Source organism: Colletotrichum tamarilloi, assembly GCF_030869305.1.
Source record: "Colletotrichum tamarilloi strain Tom-12 chromosome Unknown Scaffold_1.1, whole genome shotgun sequence".
NCBI classification, from domain to species: Eukaryota; Fungi; Ascomycota; class Sordariomycetes; order Glomerellales; family Glomerellaceae; genus Colletotrichum; species Colletotrichum tamarilloi.
In genome coordinates, this window is record NW_026849384.1 from 775,885 (window position 1) to 794,800 (window position 18,916).

Consider the following 18,916-nt stretch of genomic DNA (forward strand, 5'->3'; position numbering starts at 1 on the left):
GAATTGGAGGGTATCGTATTGTCTCGATTGCGCTCGATGATCGAATTGGTGCAGGAGCTTGTCGAGCGACAGCAGCGAGCGGCTCGCGCCGTGTCTTTATTCCGTTTATAACGCCGTGTTGACCTTGAAATTGATGATTCGTCAAATATTACAGTATCGTTTTGGTATGTTCCCGAAGTTCAAGTGACTCAATGAGAACAGTATCGCGATGTGGCTAAGGTGGGTGGAGGCGTGTAATAGATGTCTCGACGCCTGTCGCGCGAAACAAATTTCATCTGCTGGTTGCAATGGCAAAACCCGGGAGATGGCGCTAGGCGGCAAACGCGCTAGTAGCACTCCAGCTCAGGCAGATAGCTGCACGTGACGTCGTGGCGTCGACCTGTCACTGCATCGACACAGGGTGGAGTAGCGATACCCAAGAAATCCACACCACCCCTGAACCACCGAGCTGTGTAAATCACGGTACCAGCATCCATCAACATTTACACGTGAAGCAGGATTGAGGCCAAATTTTGATGTGGCGGAAACATCCTACCTTGGCACGACTGGAACATTCTCTATGGCATAAACTGAGGCTTTCTGCGACATGGATCCAGTTCCCAAATCCATTCAAAAGGTTCAGGCATCACTTGAACCTTACGTCAAACCACGGGAGCAGGTAGCGTACATCCGGCGCGCCTTGGCCCTCCATCTTCAGGCCTGCCGTCAACCAGGGCCCATTCAGGAGCCATTATCTCTCGTTGATGCTTCTTGCAGAGTGAGGCCAACAAGTGAGGTCAGAGGCTTACAGAAGGAATACCTCAAAGCCTTGAATGCGAACCTCAAGGCTCGCAATGAGTACGAGATCACGCGGGATGCAGCGGTAACGGCAGCCCCATCCCGGCCCAAGGCTGCCGACCCTGGGGATCAGATTGAGCAACATGTGGCCCTTGTCAAACTACGCCAGAAGCAACAGCGACTGTTGACGATTCAAAAGTACTTGGACCTTTTGGGACGCCAGCCCGCAGCATCACCAGACTTTCTCGACCTGGAAGATATTTTCAGAAAGTCAATGTCCTTGCCAGAAGTTCCAAAAGAGGTTGTGAACGGCTTTTCTGTTAGCGCCAGTGCAACGAAGACAAACCTAGGAGGTCTAGCTGATCAGCTCGAAAAAGTCGTGCTGAGAGCCAAGCTTCTGCTTCAGCGTGAAGAGCAACTCCTTAACGGTGTTCGACAAAACACAGCATCACTGGCAGGCCAAGTTAGCGACGAGGCCAAGGCGCATGCTCTGGATGCTACTCGAGCTGAATTGATCAACTGGATTGAGACGGAGCTCAGTAAGGCCTCGGGAGAAGCAGACGACCAGGCAAATGGATACAACGGCCATACCGAACAAGCCACTATCGACGAGCATCTGGGCGATATCAAGAGCAAATACAGCAAATATGTAGCTTCGAGGAAAGCGCTGCTCAACATCGTCTCAGAGCAGACGCAATCAGTCCTGAAGCCTGGCGGTGACGTCTCATCTTCAAACGGCCGAAGCCAGCCCATCCCCCCAGCACCCACTATGCACCTTCTCTTACCTTACCTCGAGAAGCTTCTCTCGCTTTCTCGAGAACAGAAGGGGATGATCACACAGAAATCGCACATCCACAATGTTCTAGCTAAGCAGGCGAGGGAAACTCGACAGGCGCTGGATCATCTCGCTGAAGAAAGTCAGCTTCTTCCGGGACATCCTATGCCTGGGGCGGGCAGACCCAAGTCAGGATTCGGAGAGGACTTCTCCACAGCCATGGCTGAGAAGCCAGTGCCTTCAGACCGAGTCAAGCCCTGGGTGTTCGCAGCAGACTCGGCCAAGATTGCGACGTTGGAGACTGTTGCGGAGAAGATTGAGGAGGGCCAGGTCGCACTGGAAGGCTCTACAACGGCGCTTCAGGAAATTGACAAGCTCCTAGGTCACGAGCCGAAACAGGCCGAGATGGAGGCGGGAGACACGACGGAGGAAGACATATGGTTGACGCAAGGGTCAGAACATAAGACGGGGACGAGGCAGCACATCAGACACCAGAGTAAGGGGTCCACGATTACGCATGACGATATTTGGTCTGTCATTGATGGGAAGCTCGGTCTCATCGGTCATGAAGATCATATTTGATTTTCTGTGCAGTTGTTACATACCCCTCATAGATGGATTTTGTTTGCCATTATCAACGCCTCTAATTTGCCAACCCGGACGCCGCTTAGTGTTGACCAAGCCCATGACCCAATATGAGTACTGATCAGTTGACACGACCGCTCATAACCCCCGATATCCTCAAGGCCAAATCGAGGATAGACAAGTGCTCATCCGCGCCATCCACAAGTCTTTTGTCGACCTCGGAAAAGATGAGAACAATCTTGTTCTTCTGTACATCTGGGATAGTCTCGTCAAATACGAGTGCTTGGTAGAGCTGGAAAACTGTTAGCAACGCGACGAGCAGTCAAATATTGGGGGGTAGCTCACCTGAGTAACAACCTGCCCAGCACTCCAGCCATCTGCCACCATATCCTCGACCACCTCGGCCACCCCTGCGTACGTGTCTGCAGCGCCTTGCGGGCGGATGGCAGAGACTAATGTGTCGATGGTCTTGTCCGGAATGACACCAGCGATATCTTCAATAATCTTCACCGTGACGGGCTTTTTGTCGACGTCCATAGCATCACCCCCGGCGGCGTCTTTCTCGCCCGCGCCCACTAGTCGCGCAGCACTCTGCAGGAATGTGATAGCCTTTCTCAGATCGCCCTCACTGCACTTGATGAGGGCGTCGACTGCGCCTTCCTCCAGCTGTACGCCCTCGCTTTCTGAGATATCCTCCAGTCTCTTCTTCGTGTTGGTCTGGTCTAAGCTCTTGAAGCGAAACTTGCTGCAACGACTTGCAAGAGGGTCGATGATTCGCGTGACGTAATTGCAAATCAGGCAGAACCGCGTGATTTTGCTGTATGTCTCCATGGTGCGGCGCAAGGCACTCTGTGCGTCTTGGGTCATGGAGTCGGCCTCGTCCAAGATGATAATCTTGAATGGCGGGCAAGGGTATCTCTTCTTGTATTCATTCGTCGGGTTCGTCAATTGCATGCGAGCAAAGTCCTTCACCTTCTCTCGGACGATGGAGATTCCACGCTCGTCGGAAGCGTTGAGCTCGAGCACGCGTGACTTGATCATCTCGGGACCGTAGAGTTCTTTGGCCAAAGCTAACACTGTAGAGGTTTTTCCTGTGCCTGGGGGGCCGTAGAATAACATGTGCGGCAACTGCGTCTCGGGGTTAGCAATGCCTCAATGCATCAGGGAGCAGTCGTACGTTGGAGGCTTGCAGCGTCCTCTGCAAAACCGTGACGGTGTGGTCTTGTGCTGTGACATCGCTGAGAGTCTTGGGACGGCTGTCGGTAAAACGTCAGTATGGCGAATGAGAACGCGTACGACTTCTAGCAAGTTCGTGGGAAGACAAACTATTTCTCAACCCATGGCTGTGCTCGTGGCGGTTGCGCAGATTTCTCTGGCTTCTGGGTCGATGTGCCGTTTGCCGCGGCGGCCTTCCTGGCCTTGAGGTCGAAAAAGCTCGCCATGTGTAATTGATCGTTATCTCAATTGGAGGTTTAACGTTGCAGGTCGTGATATCTTGTCCTGTTCTATCAATCGTAGCTCTTCTCTGCACCTCAGGTGTGTGGCGGTAGTGACGATCGTAGAAAATCAATTAAACTGTCAGACGCGCTGCCCAGTCGATTTGACGCGTATTGGAGCTTTCTTGACCGACAGGGGTGTAAACCCACCGCGTCGACGGAACCCCGCGACCGTCCCACTTTCGAGGTACCCTCGGAACCTTACATGAGATACGTACCGAAAGCTCTCCAGTCCGGGATAGGTACTCAGTGCAATGTTGAAACTGTCTTACACTTGTCAATAAAGCGACCATAACATCACTTCTTTCACAGTGCTCTACTTCTGTTCATTGTGAGTTTGTCTTTAGTTCATTTCATAAAACGGCTCACTTTGTTCAATCAAAGAAAAATCGCCCATTGGCTGAGAATGTGAACAGTACGAAGGTTCAGATGGGCAAATGGGCGTAAAGGGTTCCTATACGAGAAGCAAGCTGGTCATCGCGTTCTCGTTTTCTCAAGCATGATTGTACGGTGGAAGGGGTATACTACTAATTCCTTAGAAACTGCTTGGGCCACACGTAAGATAATGATATCATAAGGGGGGAAGGAAGCACTATCCGATATGGAACCCGATGGCATCCGATGTAAGATTTCGAGTAAGACCTTACCCAGATGACTAGGACTCAGACCTGGTCAGAGGCGACCTTTGAACGGTTAGGAGCGGTAAGGGATCGTTTTGACAAGTATAGTGAACACCGCCTAAAGCAAGTGCCACACCTCAGCTACTGTCATCGATACTTCTCCAGGTAAAGCAGGCTCTGTTTAGTAGAGGTGATTGTGTGACATCAAGTATTACATTCAGCCACATCTCATTCAAGGCTGAGGTAAGAAGATATCCTATGGGCATTTCTCCATTTTGTTGCTCCGTCGCATTTCTCAAATTTCGCGTCAATGAAAGCACCGCTTTACGCTGTGGGGCTTGAAAGGAGTTCTTAGTTGTGAAGTTCAAAGAGGCCTCTTCACCATACAATAACGCTGCGATTCACCTGCATCAACGCACCCTAAAATTACCCCTCCTGCCCCGCCAAACTGCCAGTTTAGGCACTTGGTGCAGCTGCCTCGTCCCAGTGTCCCATCAACTGGGGTGAGCCCTTACCGCCCAGAACTTGTACTTCTACCAGCCCGAGCAGCATTAAGGTAGCCTGTGGTAGTGCCTATCCACCTCCCTACCCTGGTTTTCGACCACCAACCAAGCAACCGACAACCAACAGAACCCACCTCAAGTTGCATCTGCCCGGTCGCAGAGAGCGCTTTACTGACCAGACATCTACCATTCTCCCAGGCTCTCAGGCCGCACTCACATCTTCGATTCTCCATCAACTACCTACCCCACGTCAAGGAGAATCTACGATCACTGCCTACAACCAAGCTTCTGCCAAAGCACGCTCACTGACTGTCAAGGGGCAGTGCCTGACCCAACTGGCATCATGGCGGATCAATCCATCATTCGGATTACCAAGGTACCTTAGCTGCCCCGCCCCTCACCAGAGCGATGAAGGAGGGGCAAGAATGGCAAGGCTGACATTTGATCGCACAACAGGAACTGGGCGACATCCAGCGAACCTCGGATCTTTGTACGAGCCTCCCCGCGAACACAGTCGAGCCCACATGCTGACCTCCTTGCCAGCTATAGCTGTTGCTTGTCGTGATGTCGATGTTCGCAATGTTAAGGCCTTGATCATCGGACCTCACGACACTCCGTACGAGTTTGGGTTCTTTGAGGTACCGATTTGATGTGAAAGTGCCCGATTTGCTCGCAGTACTAACGGGAAAGTAGTTTGCGATCAGATTCAACAAGGGTATACTTCTACTATAATGTGGCAATTATGGGTGGGTTGGACTGACGCAAATGTAGATTACCCTAGGAAGTCGCCCAATGTCAACGGTATTACAACGAACGGAGGTCGATGCCGATTCAACCCCAACATCTACTCGTCTGGCAAGGTTTGCTTGTAGGTTTACCTCCCGCAATGGAGTATTCAGTAGCAAAGAGCACTAACGTGTGTTGCAGGTCCATCCTCGGGTATAGCCAGGCGCATGGGATTTGCCAAGGGACTTTTGACTAACAGGACCTAGCACATGGCGTGGAGAGCGTGGAGAGGAATGGTCTGCGGCACAGGGCCTCGAATCTATCCTCATTTCAATCCAGAGCTTAATGTCCGGAAACCCTTACGAGAACGAACCTGGATTCGAGGAGGCCAACGAAGCATCGGATAAGAAGAACCAGAAGGACTACGTCCAGAAGGTGAATTGACTCGCTGGTGTGTGGGGATGATGAGAGACAATATAACTAATCATTGCTCTAGATACATCACGAAACACTTCGAGTCGCCGTCATCCAGCGTATGGAGGAATACCTTGGTCTCACACCCGACGGCAACGCTATTGCCCAACAGTCTGCGGCGGACGGAGATCAACTGGATATCGACAACGATGATATCGACGATACGAACGTTCCTTTCGAGCCTTTTAAGGATTTATGTAAGCGCCGGTTCCTATGGTACTACGACAATTACCTCCTTGCTGTGCAGAAGGCAAAGACCGAGGTCAAGGACCACCAGGCGTTTGTTCGCATGCCGTTTGAAGGTGCTAGCAACACCATGGATGGCAAGTTCAACTACACAGAATTGGAAAGACGTCTGCGGAATGTCAAGGCCGCGCTTGACAATGAGCTCGTCAAGTGGGCGAAGGATGGCGAGGTTGCGATCGAAAAGGAAATGACACTTTCCGTCAACTTGCGCCACCAGTATGAACAAGTGGTGCAGGCATTCAAACGTCAAGACATTCCTCACGACGTCCAGTTGGAGGACAACAATCCTTTCGTTTGGATCATCACCTATTTCGGGCGTCCAATGACGAACCTCGACGGTGGCCTATTCCGCTTCAAAATCCACTTCAGTACTAAGTTCCCCGAGGAGCAACCTCGAGTCAAGTTTCACACACGCATTTTCCACCATCGCATTGCAGAAGACGGAACAGTGTGCTATTTCCCGAACTCACTTAGGAAGGAGGACGTTCGAACTCACATCGAGGCTGTTTTTACGGCACTGGAAGAAGAAGATCCGGCTTACGACCCTCGAACTTTGGTACACCCTGAGGCGCACACCCTCTACTGGGGAGGTGCCGAGGCGCGGAAGAACTACAACAGGCGGCTTCGTAGATCTGTGCAGCAGAGCATGGAGTAAGTCGCTCTCGGAATCTTGCCCTACGTTTCTAAGCTAAACTTTTCAGTGACTTTTGATATTGGTTCTCATGACCACCTTTAGGCTAAGGCACATCACCACGGGTGCGCGGGTGTTCACCACGCGACCAACGCGGTACCAAAGGTGGACATTTTTCCGGTTATCGGTTTCCCCGGTCATGACGGGGATGGTAGTGAAAATTGATCTTGGCTTGTCCAAGTTCAAGTTGCTTTCAGAGGGCTGGACGGCGTTAACGGCATAGGAATCATGCATATTCAGGAACGGGCTTGGGATTGTCCCGCTAGACTCCAGTAGATACCTCGGATAACGACGCGACGAAAGTAGCTACGTTCGAAAGTTGATATCGTTGTTTTTCTTCTTCTTTTTCTTCTTCAGACTCGAAATGAAAATATGGCCCTGGCTTAACACATCAAAACGCCTTCCTTTCCATGCACCCTATTCATGCTTAACGCCTCGTAATCTCATGACCTCAGTAGAAAAGCATCAATCATACATCCATTCCCGGGATGTTTGTTCCGGCAACCTTGCCTCAACCGGCTTTTCTCAAATCTTTCGGACGGAAGAAACGTCATGTCTCATCGCTTGCTTCCCCTTGCCTTCTTCTCGATCCTGTCCTTCCCAGGTGTGTAAGGGGCCGCGACGCCGATGAAGGGTCTCTGGTTACCTCCGGGCTCCCCTTTGAACTCGTATGTCCCGCTGGGTCCTAACGTTGCCGGAGCGCCTTGGCTTGGTCTGGCCAGCTGGTCCGCATGAATCTTGTCGAGAGACTCGCCGACGACGGCATATTGTGACCAGTTGATGGGCGGACAGCGCACCACGTTCTGGGGCTTAGGAAGTGACTCCCACGGCTGTGGCGGTTCCTTCGCCTTGCCTTGCGCGGCACTCCCATCTGCTTTGCCCTCTGTCTCGTCGTCTGAGTCCGAATCAGACTCAGCAAACAGCTTGTCGCCTTGCGTGTGCACTTTGCCTGCGCCGAGGTCGGCGAGGAAAGCTGACGGGTTTTCTACGGCGGCGTTCTTTGCGGCGTTGAGCCCTTGGATATCGGCGGCGGCCTTTCTCGATTGCATCTGGAGGATGGAGATGGCTGACTTGAGGGCGAGGACATCGGGGTTGGAATCAAAGTCGATGGGTTCGGGACGCGGAGGGGGGATGGCGGTAGCGGCGGACGGCTGGGAAGAGTGGGTGAGGACAGGGCGGTCGGCAGCGAAAGGGGCGGGAGGGTCCGGCAGACGGGCCGGGGGTAGGGTCGGGGTTATGGGGCTGATGGGGGGCCGGGCGGGGGATGAGGAGCGAGAGGATCGCGGAGGGGTCTGCTGCGCATGTGGTGGGTTTGTTCCGCCTGCCGAAGAGGTTGTGGCAGCAGTCGGACCAGCAGCCGCAGACGTAGATGGCGCGGGTGCCGGCGCACTCGATGTGCGCGGTGAGATCGCGTCTGTTTGTATCATGAGTCCGGGCATAGTTGGGAGAAGGCTTGCGGCTCGCTCTCGGGAGCAGCGGTGCTTCTTGGTTTGTTTTCTTGTGGTCGGCGCCTGGGTGTGTGAGCGGGAGAATAGAAGGTTGAAAGTTGGAATGTGTTTCGTCTCGTGGTGGGGTTGGGAAGGAGGGGGAACGGGAGTGCAATCGGAGCTGAATGTGCACCGTGCGTTTGGCGCGCCGCGCGTGCAGATGGCTCGGGAAGTTTGTCAGCTTCGGATACTAGCGCCGTGCAGGGAAGGCTGCATTCAGCTTAAGTCAGGTTCTCAAGCAGGTGCCTGTGGGCTTGTGTGCCCGTGAGAGGCTTCTAGAGAGGAACTGCGTTGTGATATGATACTTTCGACGATGAGGGCGCAGGGCGGGCTGCGTAAGCCAACGGACGTAGGAGTTGGGTGAACTCAAAGTGCGTGCGCCAAGCGACGGTTTCTGTTTGTTGACTTTGCTGGTGTTGTTGTTGATGTTGTTGGAAGTATTGTCCTACCTACTCGTGTGGCCCGCCCGATTCATTCAACGGATTCCAAAGTCAAAGGTTGGATGCAAGACAGGGAAATGGAAACAGCGCTCCGAGGTTGACGTTCAAATGCAGGTTCGCCACTGGCTAGCTCGATTGGAGCAGGGCGCCTGCAGAAGATTGTCAAGATCGGAATCACGTCGCCGACGGGAGGCAGGCAGTGCACGGTCTACCGGTACCTTACTACCTTACCTACCTAGGCACTCTAAGTACCTTGTTATCAAAGAAAGTTAATTCTTTTTAAATTATAAATATAAAAATATAGTTTTAATAAAATAATATAATACCTACTTAGTACTTAAATTAAAATACTTTTTTAAGTTTATTATAAAAAATAATAATTATATTATTAATTACTTATTATTAAAGTTCGTAACTAATATTATAGTTTTAATTATAATAGCTTTATTTATAATAAATAAAAAGTCTAATTATAAATCCTTTAAAACCCTTTTTTTAAAAACTATAAAAGCCTCTAAGTTAAATTAAAATACTTATTAAAATATTAATAACTAAATTAACTTTATAATAACGATTTTAATATTAAACTTAATAAATAATATTAAAATCCTTATTAATATTAAGTATAATTTATAAAATATAATAATATAATTATAGAATATTATTAATATATTTTATATTAAAAAAAGTATTATTAATATTAATAAAATAGATAGGGCTATATTAATATTATACTTTAGTTTTTTTTTATAATTAAAAATAATTACTTTAAATAATATTAAAAATTTATTAAAAAGCTCTTTTAAATACTTAAATATATTTATTATTATTTTTATAATAATAAAACTCTTAATATTTATATATAAAAAAAGTTATTTATTTCTAAATAATAATATTAGTTTATTAATAAGTTATTAAAATTATAATTTTAATAATTCTTTAATAAGAAAGAGGGTAAAATAGAAGAAAGGATAAGTAAAAAAAGGGTTAAAGTTAAATAGTACGGAATCCGAGGGCAGGGTAGCGTCTATATGTACTACGGCAATCCTCTAGTAATATAAAACGATGGAGTTAAACAGTATACCTAGGCACACGGTATCCGTATGTACATCTTAGAAAGAGCGTGCACGTGCCAGGTGCTCCATTCATTTTCGTCAGGGTCTGAAGTGTAGAGGTGGACTGATTGGCTGTCCTCCCGAGACTTCTGTTCAGCCGCTATTGTGAGGGGAGTCGCCGATGCAGAAATCGACGATGAACCTCTTTCCGGAGAGAAACTCCATGGGCATTGAGTTCACGTCCAACAAAAGAGCGTATTCTCGAATCTCGATCATCTGGCAATGACGTCGAAAGTACTGGTGCGGCTCAGGTCTAGCAGTTCAGCTATCCAGCCAGAGCTTCTGAGAATCCGTCCAACGTTGTTCTACCGTACGTCCGTATTCCCGCACAGCCCATGGTAGATTTCCGAGCTTGCCTAGATTCGTGAGAAGCTCGACGGCCTCTAGAAGATGTGATGTTTTACCTTACGCAGGAGAGGGCACATCTGGTGCACCGGAACGAGGAACGGAATCCGCGGGCGGCAAGTTGAATCTGTGATACATCAGATTGTGGCTGCAGCAAGAAAACTTGCTTCTTCCATTTTACAGCCCACGCTATCGAAATCTCGATATGACCCAGCACCACAACTCCGAATAAGGAAAACTTGTCGCAAAAGACCCGCCAATATCTAGCTTGAACTCGGTCTGTCTTCAATATTGAATCTAATCGGCGAAGATTTTGTTTCATTTCTTTCTGGCGATTATCAGTGCATTCTTCTTCCTTCAAAACATCCAACTACCGCACAAACGGGCCCCCTCAACCTGCTGGCCAGTAGACAAAGGATGCTGCGCCCCAATACGGGAAGCCTAAAGTGTGTGAGATGCATCTTGGTCCCTGTACCATACCGCTGGGTTAGCCGTGCTTTCAAGCTGAGAGCACCACATTCCCCATCTCAGACGGTCAACAAAGGACGAAACGACACGCCGTCGAAGGGCTAGCAGTTGGTTTTGCTGGGCCAGTCTTGCGTTTTGGTTCCTGAGACACTACGAGACACCTAACCAAGGGATGACTAGGTCGACGGTCGACCGAGGAGTCCGACGGTGGAAGTCCCATTCCTTGCATGGACCCAGCCCTCGAACAACTTCAGGCAAGGGCTCTGCTCATAGTTCAACGATGCTGCAGTAGTAGAGCGGCCGGGGAAGACGTCACTCATCTTGTGAGGGTGCCGTAACAATGAATACTAAACGTCGTTTCTTATGGATTACCGCACAGTCTTTGCCAACGTTGGCGTTAGCGTATGATTAGTGACATGTGGCGTCCAGTCGTATTGCAGGGCTGGCATATCGACAGGGTCGGGTAGATGGTGTCCGTGATGCCTCGCTCTTTCTGCCCTCAACATGGCAGGAGCTAATGGGCACGAGGTGCTGAACGCCGGGGTGGCATGCGGGACAAGGCATGGCATCCACCAAAAGAAAGCATGGAAGGTGCAGGCCAAGCCAATCCGCCTGCTCTTTCCTGAAGAAAAACATGGGAAGGCGTGGAAGGTAATCAACACGAGCGGGGCAAGAGCACAAGAGCGAGCATGCATGGCTTCTGAGACCTTTCCGTCCCATGCTCTTGTTTCCATTCCGCTTCTTTTGGGCCGGCGTCAAATTACACGTTACTGCCACGAGGTCCTTTTCTCTCTCTCTGTTGATCTTTTCTATTTCTACTCCTCGCCCGCCAGTTCTTCTTTCTCTCCTCTCTGACACGGCCTCAACTTCACTGAACATACAAATTTCTCAACACTCAGTTCCAAAACACCCAACTTCTTCGCCCTCGAATACTTGTTATCAAACTCTACCATTCTTTTTCGCCTTCTCCGCACATATATATATCCTCCAAGCCACCTTCACCTTCGCCCTATACGGAAATTGTGTGACACTGTCCGTCCTCACCTACCAAAGAATACTGTCTGGCGTCTCTTCTGCAAATCTCGGGGAATTCGGGCGTGTTTTTCGAATGTTTGAATAGCAGTTTTACTAGTCTATTCTCTCACCGAACAATGCGGCTCTTCCATCGACATCGAAACAAGCAGAAGAACCCGCCTCAACCTATCCAAGAAGACCTGCTTTCACCCTTCGACTCACCAGCACCTTCGCCTCCCATTCGGAATTTCTCATACCCAACCGCGGCCTTACGACCACCGTCGGGACCCTCCATCTCTTCATCCGCACAGCTGGGTATTCACCTACCTCCTGCCGGTTTTGGAGAAGCACGAACATCCACAACTAGTGGCCTCATCGAGCCCCCGTTCTACTGGGCGTCATCGTACAGACCCATACGGGAGGAAGAAATCGAACCCTCGACAGATTCGCAGTCTTTCATTTCCGATACTGGTCCAGAGGCATTTGTCTACGGCTAGGGGCCGATTCCAGAGAAGAAGAAGAAGAAACGGCGAAGTCTCCTCGGAATCTCAACACCACTGAGAACCAAAAAGATCATTGAATCCGAAGGACTGCCTCGAATCGATAGAAGTGCGCCGCAGAATCCTGACCGAGATTCTCTCACTGGATCTCGAACTACTCATCCATCAGCTCAGGCTGTCTTTGAAAGCTCACCTAAGAAGGCGTCTCCTCAGAAGCGCGCTTTTGTTCTTGGTCACAAGTTCGCCAAGTCAGTCGATCTTGCATCCACCCACCTACGCCCGCCGAGCCCACTTCGCCCGGCATCTAGCTCAGGAATAGCAACAATCGACACGCGAACTGCCCCTCATAGGATAGGACTAGCGATAGACGAAGAAGATAACCATCCAGGAACTTTGCTCGATCTCTCAGACGACGAGATGGGTCTCAGACGCAGAATCTCGGAGATGGACTTGAGGATGTCCCCTCCGAAACGCATGTTCTCCGACCATTCTCAGACATCAGAGTACAGCGCTTCTACAGTTAGTGTCAGTGGAAGCCCTACAAAGAAGAGACGAAGTGGTAAGACCAAACCCAAAGACGGCAAGCATCATTGGGTGAGCCAGCTCAAAGACTGGTTCAGTACTGGCGAGCCGTCCTCTCAAGACTGGAAACAGCTCAAGAAACAAGAGTACCACAAACATGGGATCGCGATGAATAACCCAGATGCCAGCGCAAAGCTGCACGCTCCTATTGGAGCAATTCCCGAAGAGGCCATCAAGCCTTCCAGCGGGCCTGATCCCGAGACGATTGCCAAGAAGAAGTTTGCCAATCGAAAGCAGGTTCGCCAAGCATATGGCGGTTGCGAGAGAATCTCCGGCTCTGTTTCATCTGAGTCTTCGGCGGGTAGCAGGGAGGTCAACCCTATTGCCCCATGGGCATAGGCGTGATACTCAACAGGCTGAAATTGGGGAAGGGGCATGCCTTTATTTGTGACAAGGCAGACGCGGGAGTATGTGGATTGATGAACGAGACAACGACTGAAAGATGATGACGATTTGCTTGAATCGCGTTTGCATTATACCCGCTTCTAGACGCCACGGCAATGAGCCTGTCACAGAAGCTGCGGTGGAATTTTCAAACTTTGTTGGCCGTTTGTGCGCCACAGGATGGAGGGCCTGAAACGACTGTCTATAAGAGCACCATAGTCTGATGAAAGCGGAAGATTTCCCACTATGCTCCTTGAGTGCCAAATTCACATGCCAACGTAATGTTCCCAATGGTTGACGGCTGGTGACGGTCACAGAGGATGTTGAAGGTACATGCGTACTTGACATTGACGATGAATAGTTCCTATTTGGAGATCTGGAGCAATCATGGGCCAGGAAATTGGGGCAGGCACAAAATGTATCGCAATATCGGTCCCCAATCGCGGCATAACTCCACACACTTGCCGGAAGTCATGTAGGGCACACTGGGGCGGGACAATTGAGAGATTTAGTCACGATGGGATTCACCAGTGGTGTGGAGGAGGCCTAGCCGTCAAGATTGCGTGAGTGACAGCTCCATCGCATGCGGTTGGTTGGTTGGTCAAGTCGAACACCGAGACACCACTTGATGCTCGTGTTAGCTCAGGTATGGAGCTGAAAACTGTCATTGGCACTCGCAGATGCAGATGCATTTGCAGGACAGCAAAGAGCAGCTGGCTGGGTCACCACCACCAACGTTGAATTCCCTGTTTCTTTCCATGCTGCCCAAAGTGAGGCGCGAGCATCTGCTTCTCGCCAACTCGCTCCCGTGTTGGCTACCACCGCTTCGTCAATCCCCCACGCTAGGCCGGAGCTTAGCTCCGAGTCGGGTGTGGAGATTTCGGACGGGCAGTGTGCTGAAGCAGTCACCAGTGGCCAGCTCCCCCGACTGGACTGCTGGAAAATGGGGCCTCCCAATCGGCGATCCTCACGGCGCCAGCGCCGTGGTTATTTTCCCCACCTTTCCGCATTCGGTGACAGCGCTGTGTGTCGCGTTCCCCCAATTGCAGAGGATGACGTACATGACCAGGAAGCTCTGGCCTCTGCCCTCTGGTGAGTGGTGGTTGCAGCATTGATTCGATGAAGCTCTGGGCCCCCCCTGCCGTCATTGAGACGTCTGTGAGCGGGATGTAAGTAGGTATTAGTGCCTAGTCCACGGTCGTTCGTCTTAGCTGCTTCAGTCTACCGCCATTTACTTGGACGTGTGTCCCCCAGTTCCCAGCTTTCTCCCTCTTTCTCTCCCTCGTATTCTTCCTTTTTTGCATCGGTTTTCTGTACTTTTCGGTCAAGGTTGCATTTACGAAAGATACCCTGCCGCATATCACTTGTGCCACTTGGTGCGAACATCCCCCCCGTTGTCCAGGCCTTCGACGATAGCTACGACACAAAACGCCAGCCATGTCTTCGCTTTGGGGTTCGAGGAACAAGAAGGACGACGATCAGGAGGTCCGTGATGGACCTGGTCCTCCGGAAGAGAGAGGTTCGAATGAGTACGCGGCACGGGAACCCGATGAACACACTCGGCTCCTACCGAACCGGCTCGACAGCGACAACCGCCAGTATTTGACGCCCGATGACCCGGCGGTGTCTCCTTACAACCTGTGGACGGTGCGATTGCTGCGATGGGTGACTGTTCTCTTCACGGCACTCACTTTCACGTGGTGGACTCTGACTTTGGTTTCCTCCTTCGTTACGCCGCCTGGGATGCACACCCGCGGTTCCGGATTTTACGCCTTCAGCTATTCGAGTGTAGCACTGTTCACGCTTCTGTTTACTCTCGTGTTCTTTGCGGCTCCGTCCAAGGCTGTCCGGGTTCTGGCCATCTTTATGGCTCTCATGCTACTTGTCAACATGATCCTCATTGTTGCGGTGCAGAAGAACCGTTACGAAGAGGCTGGAGTGGGAGTTGCGAGTGTTGTCTGTAAGTTGAGAGTTTGGCATCTGATGTGACCGGTCCTTTGCTGACAAGGCCACCCTCAGGGGCATTCGTCGTGAGCTTGTGGGCACTCGCCTGTGACCGAACTGTGAAATGGGGCAAAGCTGAAGAGGAGGAGAGGCTGACTGGCCGCGTTGAGACGAGGCGCACAGTCTGGGAATGGACCGAGGTGCTCATCTCAACGGTGGCCTATGTCGTCCTGTCTCTGATCATCATTCTTATCACTGCCACTCTGATTCTACGATCTCTTGATGCCGGGTTTGGCCCGCCGGGCGAGCAGTACTGGGTCGATGGCGACCAATACCGCATTCACGTCTACTGCGATGGGAACGGCACTGATGCCGCGGGCAACAAGCTACCTACTGTTTTCTTCGAGGGAGGTGACTTGCCAGTCGAGAATGGACTGTGGCAGTTTGCGCAAAACGCTTTGAAGAACGACTCCATCTCAAGATACTGCTTCGCCGACCGTCCGGGCTACGGATGGAGCGATACCGCCCCCAGCCCTCTGTCAGCAGGCATGGCAACTGACGCCCTTAGCGAGGCTCTCGCACGAGCTGGTGAGAAGGGCCCTTGGATCCTTGCCAGCGCTGGAATTGGTTCCGTTTACTCTCAAATCTTCTCCTCTCGACACGGCAGAGAAGTAAACGGCCTTCTTCTGATCGATCCGCTTCACGAAGACCTTCTTCACCGGGTTTCGGACCCCGGTAGAGGCTTCTCCTACTGGCTTCGTGGCGTCTTCTCCCCTCTCGGAATCGAACGTCTGCCAGGCGCCATCTTCCGTGGACGCACTAGCGCAGACCGCGTCTGGGGTCGTTCAGCCAGACAGAGTGGAAAGTACCTGTTCTCAAAGTTGCAGGAGAGTCTCGTGGCTGATTCACTCACCAAGCGCGAGGTGATTAGTAGTAAGGCCATCCAGTACCCGAATACCCCACTGGTGGTCATCAGCTCCGGCGTCAACATTCGCAAGGACAGCGAATGGGAGGACAAGCAGAGAGATTTCAGCCATCTGACGAGAAACCTGAAGCATTGGGATACGGTCGACGACGCGCCTCACAACGTGTGGGAGACGTTGGATGGACGTCAGAAGATTGAGAAGAGACTCCGGCAAATGGTCCATGCGTGAACCTATTGATAACGGCGTGGCGGGCCTTGGCATCTAGTTTGTTGGATCGGGGCGAGTTTGAACGTTGTACCCGTACGGAGTAACACAGACACGGTCGGGTGGCCATCCCTGAGTTGGGTTTAATTGCGGTGCGAGCGACAGCTAGGAAATGAAATGATGAAAGCGATTTGATTTTCGACATACTTTGTGTGTTGTGGAGTTGATGGTAATTGTCTGCGTCGTGTCCGTGAAAAGAGAAGCAAAATGACTCGTAGGTATCTTTGCTAAGGTGAAGAAGTTTCGGCTCTGCGTCGTATTAGCGGCTCGATAGGCGGCTTGCATGACTTGCGAGGTTTCCGAAATGCTTTAGCGGGATGCCTTTCATCGACCAAGTTGCTCGTTCCTCATCGATTTGTCTCGGAGAGATGTCTCATGAAGGAGGAGAAGAGAACTTCTGCTGCATCGGACAGAATTGTGTAGAGAAAAGGGCAAGCGGCGTCAATGCCACGTGCTGTATGCAACGGACAAGGCAGTTAAGTTTTCTGGTTGAAGAGATTTGTTATCCACACCTCTTGTCTTGGACGGGATCTTGCATGTGGTGTTTGCTTGTTTTTGTTGCGGGAAGCTTTTCTTTTTGGCTGGTCGCAGGGAACAGCTCCGGCTGGACAGTCCGGGTGTTGCTCACGCGACATGTGGCCTCTCTGAGAGTGCCTTCCTAAGTTCTCGGAGGAAATCTACAAGACACAAGGTCAAAACTTTCCTCGGCCTTGTTTCTACTTATTGCCACTGCTGCTATGATTGCTTCACATTTCTCATGTCTTTCTCACTGAACACGATTTAGACAGCGCATGGCAACTATGATAGCAACAATGACTTTGAGAATGCGGCTCCTTGTCTGTTGACCGGCCCAGACATCTTATTTTGTCACCCACATGCTTACCGCAGTGTAAGGTACCTTTTGAGATGGGATGGCCAAGTTGCGGCTCGCCAAGGACGCTGCTGCTCAAGTAGGCTAAGGTTCGGACAGCTTGATAGATTCGTCCCATGTCTGAAACTTAAGGGCTGCACATCATCATGTAAGTAGCGTCTGAACTCTGAACCTTGAATTGTCCGATGTGTATGCAAATCCGTGAAATCAAGGGGTACATGAGACTGCGTATTGCATTGCATTTGATCTGTGACCTACACGTGCGATTTGCTAGGCGCGACCACGACTCCATAGACGACCGGCGACCGACCTTACAAAGTTGCTTCTACCCAGTACCTCTTACTGCAGTATTAGCAGCTGAAGAATTGATGCCAGCGGGCCAGCCCGTGTTGGGCTGGAGCGAGGTGGTGGTCAGGAATTAAAACGGATACGAAGTGAATTATTTTATGGAAACAGGTCGTATGCAGACTATGAACACGAGGGAGAATTTACGAGCCCACTCAACCTTGAAAGGAAACAGTTATCTACGGATAGTAAGCGGCCAATTCACTCGGTTCGCTAACAGGTAGAACTGTCAACGGGCGAGTACGACAAGTTCGTGTTGAGAACCGCTCAAGGCCGAAGAGCCCCTCCCCAGACCCCCCAGACCTCCCTCTTATTTTAAAACGCGACCCAATGACGGCAATGCCTGCGCTCTCGCGTCTCCGCCCTTCACCCATCCTCACCACTCAGCAGCTTTATTCTCGCCCAGCAAAGAGGACCCCGAGAGTGAGACCAAGAAGCCCCCTCCAATGCTCCCCCAGGGCCCCAAGACCCGACTCAGTCGTCCAGCAGGAGCCCCCAACTGCAACGACACAACGGGTCCCTCCCACCTGGTGCACCCTGGGCCTCGGAGCTGGAGAATGGGACCCCAAAAATAGTGTGGAATTTGCCTTCGGCCGGCGCCTAAGTATTAGTGCGGTATACCTACTGCGTAGGCCACCCGTACCCAGGAACGGTAGGGACAAGGTCCCTAGAGAGGTTCCGTGCTCTTGGGGCTTGGGATTCCAATCCTCCCCGGACACTCAACCCGGAATGGCCGCCCTACAGCCCAGCGAGGGAGTCAAGCTTCGCCATGGAGGAAAGGACGTGCTCGTGCTGCGACGTGCCTCTGGTGTCATGCTGTGCGTGCGGCGTGATAATGGCCATGTACGATGTCCCACGATGGAGATGGCGTGAGGTGCACTGAGGTTGACAGACACCTGTTCACTTATGTCTCGTTTGCGTTGCCGAATGGGTAGGGCAGCCTTCCCGATCAAAGTGCCCGTCCATCAAGTTGATAAGACCCATGTCTGAACACCTCGACAATCGCCTTGCTGCCTTTGTTTTTCTTTCCCTCCCTCATGCAGGTAAAATGAGCCGTAAGCCAAAGTTCCTATAGTCGGAAGAGAATCAGTACCGCAATCAGAATCAGTGGAGAAAGAACAGATACCATCCGACTCCTCTTGGGGATTTGCAAACGATGCGGTTGCCATCCACTCGAGATTGGTGCTGATACTGGGGCAACCTGAGCTGACAGCCGGGTACGTACTTGAACCATCTGGTGTGCCCGCCCTGCTGTACCTCCATTAACGCCCCTCCACTGTCCGGTACAGAAGAAGGTACCTGTTCTGTCTCGCTTGTGACGTGCAACCACGTCGACCC

The 18,916-nt window shown here is 51.2% G+C and overlaps 7 protein-coding genes across 7 annotated transcripts; 5 read left to right on the forward strand and 2 right to left on the reverse strand.

The window, feature by feature from the left end:
• Nucleotides 1–586: 586 nt before the first annotated feature.
• Nucleotides 587–2,134, forward strand: CTAM01_00261 (uncharacterized protein; the record flags this gene model as incomplete). Its single annotated transcript, XM_060516315.1, has 1 exon — nucleotides 587–2,134. One exon carries the CDS (start codon nucleotides 587–589, stop codon nucleotides 2,132–2,134), a length of 1,548 nt encoding a protein of 515 aa, XP_060388941.1.
• Nucleotides 2,135–2,258: 124 nt separating this feature from the next.
• Nucleotides 2,259–3,579, reverse strand: CTAM01_00262 (replication factor C; the record flags this gene model as incomplete). Its single annotated transcript, XM_060516316.1, has 4 exons — nucleotides 2,259–2,429; nucleotides 2,483–3,265; nucleotides 3,315–3,393; nucleotides 3,464–3,579. 4 exons carry the CDS (start codon nucleotides 3,577–3,579, stop codon nucleotides 2,259–2,261), a joined length of 1,149 nt encoding a protein of 382 aa, XP_060388942.1.
• Nucleotides 3,580–5,099: 1,520 nt separating this feature from the next.
• CTAM01_00263 (ubiquitin-conjugating enzyme) lies at nucleotides 5,100–6,913 on the forward strand (the record flags this gene model as incomplete). Its single annotated transcript, XM_060516317.1, has 9 exons — nucleotides 5,100–5,132; nucleotides 5,213–5,246; nucleotides 5,300–5,394; nucleotides 5,450–5,471; nucleotides 5,528–5,624; nucleotides 5,684–5,695; nucleotides 5,749–5,917; nucleotides 5,979–6,853; nucleotides 6,904–6,913. The coding sequence occupies 9 exons, from the start codon at nucleotides 5,100–5,102 to the stop codon at nucleotides 6,911–6,913; spliced, it is 1,347 nt and encodes a 448-aa protein (XP_060388943.1).
• A 537-nt stretch (nucleotides 6,914–7,450) lies between these two features.
• On the reverse strand, nucleotides 7,451–8,332 carry CTAM01_00264 (uncharacterized protein; the record flags this gene model as incomplete). Its single annotated transcript, XM_060516318.1, has 1 exon — nucleotides 7,451–8,332. The coding sequence occupies one exon, from the start codon at nucleotides 8,330–8,332 to the stop codon at nucleotides 7,451–7,453; it is 882 nt and encodes a 293-aa protein (XP_060388944.1).
• Nucleotides 8,333–11,899: 3,567 nt separating this feature from the next.
• CTAM01_00265 (uncharacterized protein) lies at nucleotides 11,900–13,183 on the forward strand (the record flags this gene model as incomplete). The annotated part of the gene is made up of 2 exons (XM_060516319.1): nucleotides 11,900–12,247; nucleotides 12,335–13,183. The coding sequence occupies 2 exons, from the start codon at nucleotides 11,900–11,902 to the stop codon at nucleotides 13,181–13,183; spliced, it is 1,197 nt and encodes a 398-aa protein (XP_060388945.1).
• A 725-nt stretch (nucleotides 13,184–13,908) lies between these two features.
• On the forward strand, nucleotides 13,909–16,326 carry CTAM01_00266 (uncharacterized protein; the record flags this gene model as incomplete). Its single annotated transcript, XM_060516320.1, has 3 exons — nucleotides 13,909–14,320; nucleotides 14,664–15,188; nucleotides 15,248–16,326. The coding sequence occupies 3 exons, from the start codon at nucleotides 13,909–13,911 to the stop codon at nucleotides 16,324–16,326; spliced, it is 2,016 nt and encodes a 671-aa protein (XP_060388946.1).
• Nucleotides 16,327–17,908: 1,582 nt separating this feature from the next.
• Nucleotides 17,909–18,451, forward strand: CTAM01_00267 (uncharacterized protein; the record flags this gene model as incomplete). Its single annotated transcript, XM_060516321.1, has 1 exon — nucleotides 17,909–18,451. One exon carries the CDS (start codon nucleotides 17,909–17,911, stop codon nucleotides 18,449–18,451), a length of 543 nt encoding a protein of 180 aa, XP_060388947.1.
• Nucleotides 18,452–18,916: the final 465 nt, after the last annotated feature.